The sequence below is a fragment of the Chenopodium quinoa genome, unplaced genomic scaffold (genome assembly GCF_001683475.1).
Source record: "Chenopodium quinoa cultivar QQ74 unplaced genomic scaffold, ASM168347v1, whole genome shotgun sequence".
Taxonomy (NCBI): Eukaryota; Viridiplantae; Streptophyta; class Magnoliopsida; order Caryophyllales; family Amaranthaceae; genus Chenopodium; species Chenopodium quinoa.
In genome coordinates, this window is record NW_018743616.1 from 3,783,789 (window position 1) to 3,795,159 (window position 11,371).

Genomic DNA, 11,371 nt, shown 5'->3' on the forward strand with positions numbered 1-11,371 from the left:
ATTACCCACTTTGAATAAGAGATAGGATAGATAACACCTGCATCAAGTAGTTTCATAACTTCCTTTTTGACGACCTCCTTCATGTTAGGATTTTACCTTCTCTATGGTTGAATACATGGCTTGTTATCATCTTCTAAGTGTATCCAATGCATGTAAAAGTCAAGGCTAATACCCTTTAGATCATCAATATTGTACCCAGTTGCCCTTTTGTGGGTTTAAAGAACCTCTAGAAGTTGGGAAGTTTATGGGTCATCGAGTGCTGTACTAATGATCACAGGGTGCAGTTCTTGCTCATCAAGAAATACATATTTTAAGTGTGAAGGGAGAGGTTTAAGTTCAGGTTTCTTTACCTCCGCAGAGTACGATTCCTGAATTAAAATTTCTACCTTATCATTCTCATCAGGGCTAAGTTGCTCATTTGATAGAGCGCGCTCAATTTCATCCACGTCTTTACTCCATATGTTAGTGTCACCTGCAGTAAGATCACAACACAGTACTTCCTCCAAGGGATCTCAGGAGAGAACCTAGGGTAAGCTATCATGGCATATAAAATCAATCAATGACATCAATACTGTAGTATTTCTCCTCTAGCATAGGTCCTTTCATAACTCTCCCTAAATTGAAGGTAATATTATCATCCCTAGCAGAAAGAGTAAGTTTTCCATTTTTTACATCAATTATGGCCCCTGTAGTATGAATAAAAGGTCTTCCTAAAATAATAGGAATTTGTGTATCCTCATCCATGTCTAAAACAACAAAATCAACAGGGAAAAAAAATTTACCAACCCTAACAGGAACATCCTCTCTAGAATACCTAAGGGGTATTTAACAGAACGATCTGCCATTTGCAGGGTAATATTAGTAACCTTTAAATCACTCATATTATGCTTTGAACACATATATGATGGCATACACTTACACTAGTACCTAAATCACATAATGCTTTATCAATAATGATATTCCCAATATGACAAGATATAGAAAAAGAACCAAGATCCTTTAATTTTGGTGGAGATTTATTTTGTCGCAATGCACTACATTCTTCAGTAAAAGCTACAGTCTCTACCTCATTAAAGACTCTCTTCCTAGTCAAAATATCCTTTATGAATTTAGAATATGCAAGAACTTGAGTGATTAAATCAGTGGAAGGAACTGTAACCTGCAAATTCTTGACAACCTCCAAGAACTTACCAAATTTCTTGTCCAACTTATTCTTTATATGTCTATTAGGGAATGGAAGTTGGATCATAGGGCTTTGTACATCTCCACTCCTGTCTTGATTTTTACCCTACATGGAATTATCAGAAGTGTTAGTTTTACCGTGTAGCTTGCAAGGCTAGTAACAATAGTCTTTAGTTTAACAGAATCAACATTAGCAGTTTTATTTGTAACAGGTTCATCATCCTTGGTCATAGGAGGCCCATCATAGTGTGAACCACTCTTTAGAATAATTGCATTTGCATGATCTGTAGGTTGTATTGGCTTTAATGGTAGGGCTCCTTGCTGGCGAATTCGTAGAGTAGAGGAAAGTTGTGCAATTTGATTATCCATGATTTTATTATTAACTAAGATTGAATCAATTTTTGCATCCCTACTCTACATATGCTTTTACATACTAGCTAACATTGTTCTAAATTTTAACAAGGCCGGCATGCAGGGTCAGTAAATGGAGGTGGAGTTTGTGGATGGGTCCTTTGGTTAGGAGATTGGTAGTATTTTTGCTGTGTTTGTTGTGGTTCTTGTTCTTGTTGAGTTGCAGAGTTTTGCACATTGGTACTCCGGTAGGTATGGATGATTCTGGAGGCCAGATTATAAGTGTTGGAGTATTGGTTATTTTGTCTGTAAGCTTAGAAAGCATTAACTTGCTCCACAGAACTTCTACAATAAAATATTGTTCCTAATGACCTACAATTTTCACAAAAAGCTTCATTAGTGTTATTACTAACAGTAGAAACATTAGCTATAGTAGTAGGAATATCAGTATTAATATTATCTAATTTCTGATAAATAAATGTTAATTGAGTTTGCACAAAGGATACATAATCAACACTATGTTTCCCTTTGTTCACAAAGTTTCTAAGATTCATATATTGAGAATTGTGAATTTCCATCTCTTTGATAACAGTTCTTGTTACATCTACATTAAAATTTATAAATCTCCCATTAGCTACTGAATCTAGGATTGATCTAGATGAATTTCCTATCCCGTTGTAAAAGGCTTGGATTATCTAATCCATGATGGGGACATCCTCTCTGCAGATCTTTAAATTTTTCCCAAGCTTCATAAAGACTTTCATCTGGCTCTTGGGCAAAGTTTTGGATTGAACTCCTTAACGAAGTTGTCCTTTATACAGGGTAATACTGATTATAGAAATTCATAGCAAGAGTATCCTTGTCAGTAATACCAAGTGCAGTTCTATTCAATCCATTATACCATAATATAACTTTACCACATAAAGAAAAGGGAAACAGAATCTCCCTGATTTGGTCCTGCATGACCTAATTTTGCCTAATAGTGTTGCAATATTGGCATATATCCAAAATATGAATATTTGGATCTTCTCCCTTAGGTCCTCTAAATTGCTTCCTTTCGATTATAGTAATAAACTGGGGTTTAATATTGAATTGTACTCTCTTGAGATTAGGTGTAGGATCAAGATATGGAAAATCTGTCAAGGATGGCTGAGAATAATCGCTGAGCTTGCGAGGTGGTGGTGGTGATGGTGGTGAATTTTCCATATATGATTCTAGTTCTGAAGAAACTTATGTGTCACTAAAATCAGATATGGGTTCCAAAGGCGTATTACCCTCGGAAGTAACTCGTACTTGTTTGAAAAGATTCTTATGTCTATGAAAAGACTATTCGATTTCAGGATCTAATGGAATGTAGCCTGATCTAAAACTCATGGGCATAAACACAGAACTAAACAAACAGATATGAGAAATTGTCCCAAAGAATTTGTGTTCTCTAAGACGAAAGAAAATAATCTTGACTATTAAAAACAATTAGAAATAAAAATAAAATTGTTTCCCCTGCAACGACGCCAAATTTTGAGAGGCTAAACTCCTATCACCTAATCAAAAGAATTACCTAAGTCCTTTAACTAAAGTAAATAGGGACATAAGGTTGAATCCATAGGGAAACATGTCTTTCAATTCCTAATAATTAATATAATCTAAACTATTGAGTAGCCAAATTATTTTTAAGGGATTTAAACCAAGGAGAATAATTAAAGTAAGGCAAATTAAATTAGGGATAAATCAATAATAAAAAGCCTAGGATCATAGGTTTACCAATAATTAATACTCCGAGATAAAATATAACAATCAATGATTAATATTGCAAACATAAAATAATTAACAGACTCTCGTAATTTATCAGTCAACATAGATCTAACAGGCTCTCGCAATTTACTAGATCTAAGTTCCTATTGAAAATACCCTTTCATATCAAATTAACATATGCTTGATTCATGAATTCAATGTTGCTATACTTTTACAACCAAATCACATCTGCTCGATTCATAATCTAATTGTAAAGAATTAAAACAATTAAATAAGAAATTATTATATAATATCAATAATCAACAATAACAAATTGCCCCTTCAAATTAATTATGGATCCCCTAGAACCCTAGAATAGAACTACTTACACATAATTGAACCTAAACTAATCAAAGCATATATGAAAGACATGATTCAAAGCAAAACACAAATTAACAAAGAAATTAAAAGAAAAGCAATAAATAAAGCGATAAAAGAAGTGAGAAATAATATTGAATGAAGGAAATATGAAATTGCACTAAAAGGGAAAACTTGAGTTCAACAATAATGTTCAACTAAAAATCATTCTAAAAGTTTAAGCATGAAAGAAATAATAATAATAATAATAATAATAATAATAATAATAATAATAAAGAAAAAACGTAACTAATAAAGCTTACAAAAAGAGCTTAAAAACTAAGCCTAAATTAGCCAAAACGACGAATCCTAAGACTCCCGAGAAAAACACGCGCCTGATCGGCAAACAGCCGCCCGATTGGGCCCGCCTTTTTTCTTCTCTTTGCATTCTAGGCATCCGCCTGATTGGGCCCGGTCTTTCCTTGGCTGAAACTCTTTTTTTTTTTCCTTTGGGCTATAATTGCTTCTATGGACTAAATCTTCTTCTTCCTTGGTCCATTGCTCGGACCAATTCCACGAACCAAGCCCTTAATCACCGATATGATCGGTCTTGGGCTATGATCAACGGTCATGAATGTGACAAAAGCTTCGATATCTCGTAGTGGCCGTAAAACCATAGAAATTACTGATAAATTCCTATAAAAAGATTTCAACTCTTCAAAATATCCGAAACCACACATTAGTATTAATAGTTTCCCTAAAGAGCTCAAATATGCATAAAAATGACCACGAGATGGGGATAAAATAGCATATAAAATACATATATCACTCACTCATGTAAACCATCTCATCCTCACTTAACTTAAACACCTCACATTATTTCTCTTCCTTAACCTCATTTTCTCACCCTCTAATTGCATACTTATTGGTGAACTATCATCAATGGTAGTCCCACACCTAGTCATAATTGCATTACAATTCCTCTAGGATCAATGGCTTGACTAGGTAAAGAGGTGCTATGATTTTTGTTACGTTTTAGTGCACTAACTAGTTGAGTTAATTGAGTTTCTAGCATCTTATTGTGGGCTTGCACTTGCTTGATACTCTCCTCTAAGTCATTGGTTTTCTTTGTTTGCATATTAACAAAATTTTCCATCACTACCACAAAAAGTGGAAAAAATAACACATGATACATAACTGTTAAGTTGTATAGGCGTTCTCTAGAAGTAAATAAAACGCCTTTGATAGAGACCATCTTTATAAGTTGAATCAAATAAAACGCCCCTAAGTAAGAATAGTTTAATTTTGTTTACCGTAATTAAAATATAAATAAAATAGAATATGGATTTACATTACAGAATGGTGTTCTATGTTAACAGTTCCACTTGATTTGTCAGTTTATACTTTATACTCCTATTTTATTTAAACCACCCCACTAGTAAAAACCTAATTCTCTTAACTTCCTAGTGTCCCTTAATTAGCTTCTACCGCCTCTTTCTCCATTTTCTCTACAACTCCTCTTCTTCCATGGATCTTTGCTTGTCTTCATTCTTAGATCCTCTATGCTTTCTTCCTTCTCCAATAAAATGCAGAGGTTTTTCTTTCTCTATTTACTTCCTCTCTTCACCTTCTAATTAATTCCTTTTCCCCCCTTTTCATTCGAGTTTCAATTCGAAACCATTTCCGAACCCAAATCAAAACCCTCGAATTTCTTTCTCTATTGCAAATGGTTCCCATGAATCTCATCGCAATCAGATTTTTTCTCATCTGATAATGATTTGTCGGATAAACCTAAGTGCCGCTAACACCAACATCAACTCCATCATCGCCACCACCACCACCGTAGAACTCCATCACCTTCGTTGCATAGCCACCACCGCAGGATGTTTAGATTGTATCGTCTTACTTAGCAAGAACATTTTAAATTCGAATTTCGAAAGATACGGAGGTAATCAACACTTTTTTTGAGCAATATTAACTGAATTTTGGATATGAGATTTTATTAGTTTTTGTTTTTATAATTTAAAGGGTAATAATTATTTCATCGTTTTTTATTATATTCTCCTATTAGATCAATAGGATTCTTAGGATAATGGGAATTCAATATTTGTTTTATGGATGAATTATGTATGAAATGGAAATGAAATTTTTATAATTATACTATTGTTCTTTTATAAAAAAAAAAATCAATCAATTTTTTTCTTTCAAATTTACCGAATTTGTGTGCATGTTTAGTTAAACCTCTTTGAAATCTAATACACTTTTGTTTTTACAGAGACTTAAATAATGTGGATTTGAAGCAAAGGAGCTTGATACAACATCAATTGATTCCGTCATATCAACTGGCCGGGATAATTTTTGAAATTGGAGATTGTTTTTAGCATTATATTCTAAATTGAAGCTATGAATTTCATTATAATACATAGATTTTGTACTTGATTTCATTTTTTTTTGTTATGTATATATTATTATTGAATTCAATTGATATATTGATTTATTAGTCAATTTGTAAATTCTCGATCAAAATTAATAAAGAGTTAGTTTTCTTGCTTAAGATCTATCAACTTTCGGTATTCCAGAATACCAGAATTTCTGGAATTTGCAATTAATGATTCTATATAATTTCAATAAAAATCATTTTAATTTTTTTTTGAAAAAAGGGAATGAAAAGAGAACTAGTATTTGAGATAGGCGTTCTTTTTTTATGGGCATATGGAACGCTTATCATAAGGTAAGCATTCCCTTTTGCTTTTTTTCTAACTTTTTGGTACATAGCATTGGAAACGCTTATCTAAGGAAAGCGTTCTATATTTTATCGGATATTAAAACACCTCCAAAAGGCGTCTTGAAAACTTTATAAGGCACCCTAGTTGAAGAACGCCACTAAAGTGTCCTATATTGTCTATTTAAGGCGTTCTATATATATTGGCTATTTTGTAGTAGTGCATTATGGTTTCTAGAATCGACTTAGGAGGGGGAGCTTGAATTTGGAGAGGGGGTTGAGGAATAGTAGCAAGGGTAGATCTATTTCCTCCATTAAAATCAGTTGGGTTATGTATATTTGACAACATAGTTACCATTACCTTGGTTCCTATAATTTCCTTGATTATTTTTTTAAACATTCCTTTGGCCACTATAATGACCTTGATCATTTCCATGGGTTTGGCCCCCTTTCCAACCAAAGTTTGGATGATGTTTCCATCCCTCATTATATTTGTTGGAATAAGTGTCATACCTAGGATTAGTTTGAACATTTTTGATTGCATTTACTTGTTCCATGGAAGGGGAGGGAAAGCAAAAAATCATTTGGCAAATAACACTCAAAAGTCACATGATCTTCACTTCCACAAGTATCACAAGATATCATTTGTATTGACATATTTTCATTAGATGAACTAGATGCATGCAAATTCTTATGTGGAGAAGGGGATATGGAAGAGGATTGCAATAGATCAAATTTAGAAGACAAAGCATCTAATTTTGAAGTAATCATATTAATAGCATTTACCTCATACTTTCCTCCTTTCTTGGAAATGCTTCTCTCACCGGGGCTCCAATCAGTGTAGTTTAGAACTACATCCTCTATGATCATTAGTGCCTCCATGGTTGGCTTATTCATGATTGGTCCTCCCGATGCTCCATCCAACAACATGCGGTCCGCTCTCAAAAACCTCTATAACCCATGGAGCAAGAGTTAATCTCCCATGACATGGCGTGGGCATTGTTGTAGGTAGATCTTGAATCCTTCCCAAGCATCATAGATAAACTTATTGGCGTCCTGTTGGAAGTTTGATATTTTTTACCTTAACTCTGTTGTTTTCCCAAGAGAAATGAACCTCCCAAGGAATTCCAAAGTCACCTTATTCCATGTGTTTAATGAGTTTGGAGGCAACCTATCAAGCCAATCACTTGTCTTGTCCGTTAAAGAGAATATGAACATGCTCAACAGAATGTATTCTGGAGTCACCCCTTTTGCCTTCACAGTGCTACAATACCGTGTGAATTGCTTAAGATGCGCAATGGGATCCTCATGCTTTTCCCTAAAGAATTGATGACCCTCTATCAAGGTGATGAGGGCGGGCCTTATCTCAAAATTGTTTGCTTTGATTACAAGAGTAACAATCCCACTTGCTTCTTGATATGGTGGAGGAACACAAAACTCTTTTAAGGATTTTTTGGGAAGAGCCATATATTTGAAATTGATGAGGAGGTGAAGAAGTTAGAGAATTAGTTCTTGGTGACTCTAACGAAATGGTGTCTCCACTAGACTCGCTTGAACTAGAATGATCGGAATCAAGCACCACTTGTGGTTCACTTGAAGTAGCACCACTATCTCTCACCTTATTTTCTCTTCGATTCACCCTTACAACTCTTTCAAGCTCAAGATTATTCAATGGCACAAGAGGTAGTGCTCTATTGCTACGTTTGGGTATAAAACAAAGAAGACTAGATGGGAGATTAGTAGGTTAGTCAAATAAAATAAAGAAAAATAAAGCTTTACAAGTGAACTAGTCTCACATATTTCATAATTAAGTGAGTCAATGCTCAATGCCATTTAGGCAACGACGCCATTTTGGTAGAGGGATAAATCGGTCGTTGGACAACAACCTAAGACAAACAATATATCTACCTAAACAAACCTAAGACAAGTCTAGGGTAAGTAGAGAATCGTATCCAAATAGAATGGGTATGAGTACAACAAAATTAAGAAACTTTTGTAATCTAATTCGTTTACAAATTAGGGGTTTTGATTAATTAATTATTACTATGGAGACAAACACTAGGGGGAAATGGGAATCGACACCAACTAAACCAATGGATCAATACGATAGGCAAGCATGAACACAAATTCGGTGATGGAAAAGGCACTCAACATTGCCTTCTTTCGAAGCCACAACACTAAATATTTCTAAACCAAGTTCAACTAACATGATAGGCCAACCAAGTCTCAATGATAAGAAAGTAGAGTACTAATTTAGGCTTATCTTTCGATCGGTCCAAGATAGCATTAAGGCACAAGTAATTGGGATTTCACCCCTAATTATCGCAACTAAGACTACTACACCATCAAAACAAGAAACCATACTTGACTACTTCATATGCCTTCTGCACACTAGACAAAAAGTTTTATCGTATATAAAGCTCTTTGTTTTTACCTCATTAACTACGAGGAGACCCCTTCTTCCTAACTTTATCTTTGTGTCCTACCTGCGAGCGAGTTGACTTCTAGGAGTTATAGTCCCTAAATCAAGATAGAAATTCGGTTTAATCATACAAGAAAAAGCTCATAGCCAAACTTCATCTTTCAATGCAAGCATATAAGTGAATATATAAGAAATAAGTGGCCATCCAATTATACATGCAATTAACCAATTCTTTAACAATCAATCATCAACCCAAAATGAACATGAAAGCACAAACATCAATCAAACCATGGCTTTCTTGGGTCTTCACCCAACCCCTAGATAATAAACACTACTCAGTAAATATGGTGAAGAACAACATAACTACAAGTTCTAATTCTAGCATTATTCTAACAAGTTGAGAGGAATAATAAAATCTAAGTTGATTGAACATGAAACAACAAATAATTAAGATTAGAGAAGAAAATAACAATTCAAATCAATTAAAAGTAGAAAATAAAGAATGAGAGGTAGAGGAAAGAGATAACTAATAAAGCATCAAAGTTGAGAAGTACTTCAAATTAAGAGAATAATCTTAAATTAAAGTAGTAAAATTGATTGAGTTTGAGAAGATCTAAGCACACTAATAAGAGTTATAAGAAACAAAGGGTCTAAGAAGTCTAAAAGGGAAGAAGATCCATAAAAATGAAGCTAAGGGTCATATTTATACGCCTAAAAAGTCGGATAAACAGAGCAGGAGCGCCCTTTCAAGAAGACTTGCGCTACCGCTCCTGAGCTGCATAAGTTTGGAGCAGAATAGGGAAGATTAAATGCTACAAAAAATGGCTAATTAACCATTCATAAGACACCATTCATATCAGTTAAAAGGTTTCATAAATAAAGAAACCATTAATTTAAGAAGTATGGTTTCTTAGGATAAAATAAGAAACCACTTATTATATAGGCATGGTGTCTTTGATAAAATAAGATAAATTTAATCTAGAAAAGGGGTCAAAAATACTATATCAAGTGTGCATTGGTTTCTTAGCAAATTATTATACGGTAAATACCTATTTCAAAAAAACATATATAATAAGTATCCACTATCACATTCTCCACAACATAAATTTTTGTTTTTATAAATAATAAACCCTTTTGACTCTTCTTCAGTTCATTAGGGGTGTCCATTATTTGGATAAAAACCGAAATCCAATCCAAAACAAATTATCAATTCGGATCGGATCCAAACTTTAAATCAGATCGGATTGAATGTTTTTATAAAATTTGGATTTTCGGACCGGATCGGATTGACCTTGTTCGAGTTCAAAAAAAACCAAAATAACCGAATTTTGAAAGCGTTATTTTACAAAAAGATATTGTTAATATGAATCACGTTAAACTATGTTTATGATTATAATAATATTAATCATGTAAACCTATGTTTTCAATACTTGTATAAATCATGTACTACTATACTTTCAAAAATTGAAATTTTATTATTGCAATTTTATTTTTATAACCACATTAGATCCAAAAAACTTAGCAACGAATTTTAAATCAGATTTTCGGATTGGATCTAAATAACCGAATTATAATTTGGATTAGATCGAATTGGATTAGGTAAGTAATTCGGATCGAGTTGGATTTGAAAATTACATACAAAAATTTATTTCAGATTGGATTGAATTTGGGATAAATCCAAACCTAAAACCGAATGGACACCCTTACAATTCATCACTCATCCAGAAATATTCATCCTTTTCTCAGTTCATCTTCTCTCAAGAAGAACCCTAACTCTCCAAATCAATGGCAATTGTGATTTTTCACACCTTTAATTTTCGAGGAATTGGTTCTTTGTAAGCCGATCTATCAAAACCCTAAATTTGTTTGATAAAATTTATGGTTTCTCTCTCCTTGAATTTGTGTAGATCTAGTTCAAATAATAAATTGGGACTTATATGGGTATATTTAGTGTTTCGAGGTTTTTTCTGTCCCTTAGGAGAGTTACATCTCAAGACTGGAATCAGCAAGGACGCCTGTACCTGAAAAACAAACGGAGCACCGAATGGTCGGTGGTCTGCCTCCAAAGATAAAGTAAGTATGGATTCGGAATAAAATGTGCGGAAATTAAGTTATTTGCTTGGATTCCAAGCTCAGGTGTTGTCTGTTTCTTGAGAATGACAGCTCAGTAATGATTGGAACGTGCCCTAATAAATGGGGGGAATGTCCCTGTTTATAAGGACCTTGGGAAGTGTGCCCTACCCTAGATTTTGATGACTAAGGGATTAGGGCGGCGCCATTTTGCAGCGCCCTTAAAGTTTGGGCCTTGAAGGCCGCTATTTCAAAGGAGGGATATCTGAGTGACACGTGTCACGCATCTGGAGGGTCCATTTGGACGCCTCCCAGGGCGACACGTGTCGTTATCTCATTGGTCCACTTGTGGGTAATAAATACCCCAAATCATTTGCCCCTCACAGTGTCACGTGGCATGCCATGTGGTGCTTGTCACAGGTGTCGGCCTCTTTTTGGCCAAGAAATTACATTTACTGTTCACCTGAATTTAGGGTTTTTACCCCAGATCTTTTACCCCCTCTATAAATAGAAGGGTTGACCTTCCTTGGATTCAC

General features: G+C 34.3%; 2 protein-coding genes and 1 long non-coding RNA gene across 3 annotated transcripts; 1 reads left to right on the forward strand and 2 right to left on the reverse strand.

Annotated features, from left to right (window-relative positions):
• Positions 1–242: 242 nt before the first annotated feature.
• Positions 243–1,551, reverse strand: LOC110682930. Its single transcript, XM_021859280.1, has 4 exons — positions 1,345–1,551; positions 928–1,288; positions 573–746; positions 243–472 (listed from the first exon to the last, which is right to left on the reverse strand). Exons 1-4 carry the CDS (start codon positions 1,549–1,551, stop codon positions 243–245), a joined length of 972 nt encoding a protein of 323 aa, XP_021714972.1.
• Positions 1,552–5,024: 3,473 nt separating this feature from the next.
• LOC110682956 lies at positions 5,025–6,175 on the forward strand. The gene is made up of 2 exons (XR_002503516.1): positions 5,025–5,569; positions 5,897–6,175. It is a non-coding gene; the product is annotated as an uncharacterized LOC110682956 (long non-coding RNA).
• A 687-nt stretch (positions 6,176–6,862) lies between these two features.
• Positions 6,863–7,810, reverse strand: LOC110682931. The gene is made up of 2 exons (XM_021859281.1): positions 7,481–7,810; positions 6,863–7,294 (listed from the first exon to the last, which is right to left on the reverse strand). The coding sequence occupies exons 1-2, from the start codon at positions 7,808–7,810 to the stop codon at positions 6,863–6,865; spliced, it is 762 nt and encodes a 253-aa protein (XP_021714973.1).
• Positions 7,811–11,371: the final 3,561 nt, after the last annotated feature.

Excerpts from the sequence above, each read along its gene's own strand:
- LOC110682931 (XM_021859281.1), bottom strand. The coding sequence starts at position 7,810 with ATGGCTCTTCCCAAAAAATCCTTAAAAGAGTTTTGTGTTCCTCCACCA. Across the intron at positions 7,295-7,480 it reads CATTAAACACATGGAATAAG|AGGTTTTTGAGAGCGGACCG; the intron begins GTGACTTTGGAA and ends CATGGGTTATAG.
- LOC110682930 (XM_021859280.1), bottom strand. The coding sequence starts at position 1,551 with ATGGATAATCAAATTGCACAACTTTCCTCTACTCTACGAATTCGCCAG. Across the intron at positions 1,289-1,344 it reads CTGTTAAACTAAAGACTATT|GGTAAAAATCAAGACAGGAG; the intron begins GTTACTAGCCTT and ends AATTCCATGTAG. Across the intron at positions 747-927 it reads TAAAGCATTATGTGATTTAG|ACATGGATGAGGATACACAA; the intron begins GTACTAGTGTAA and ends TTGTTGTTTTAG.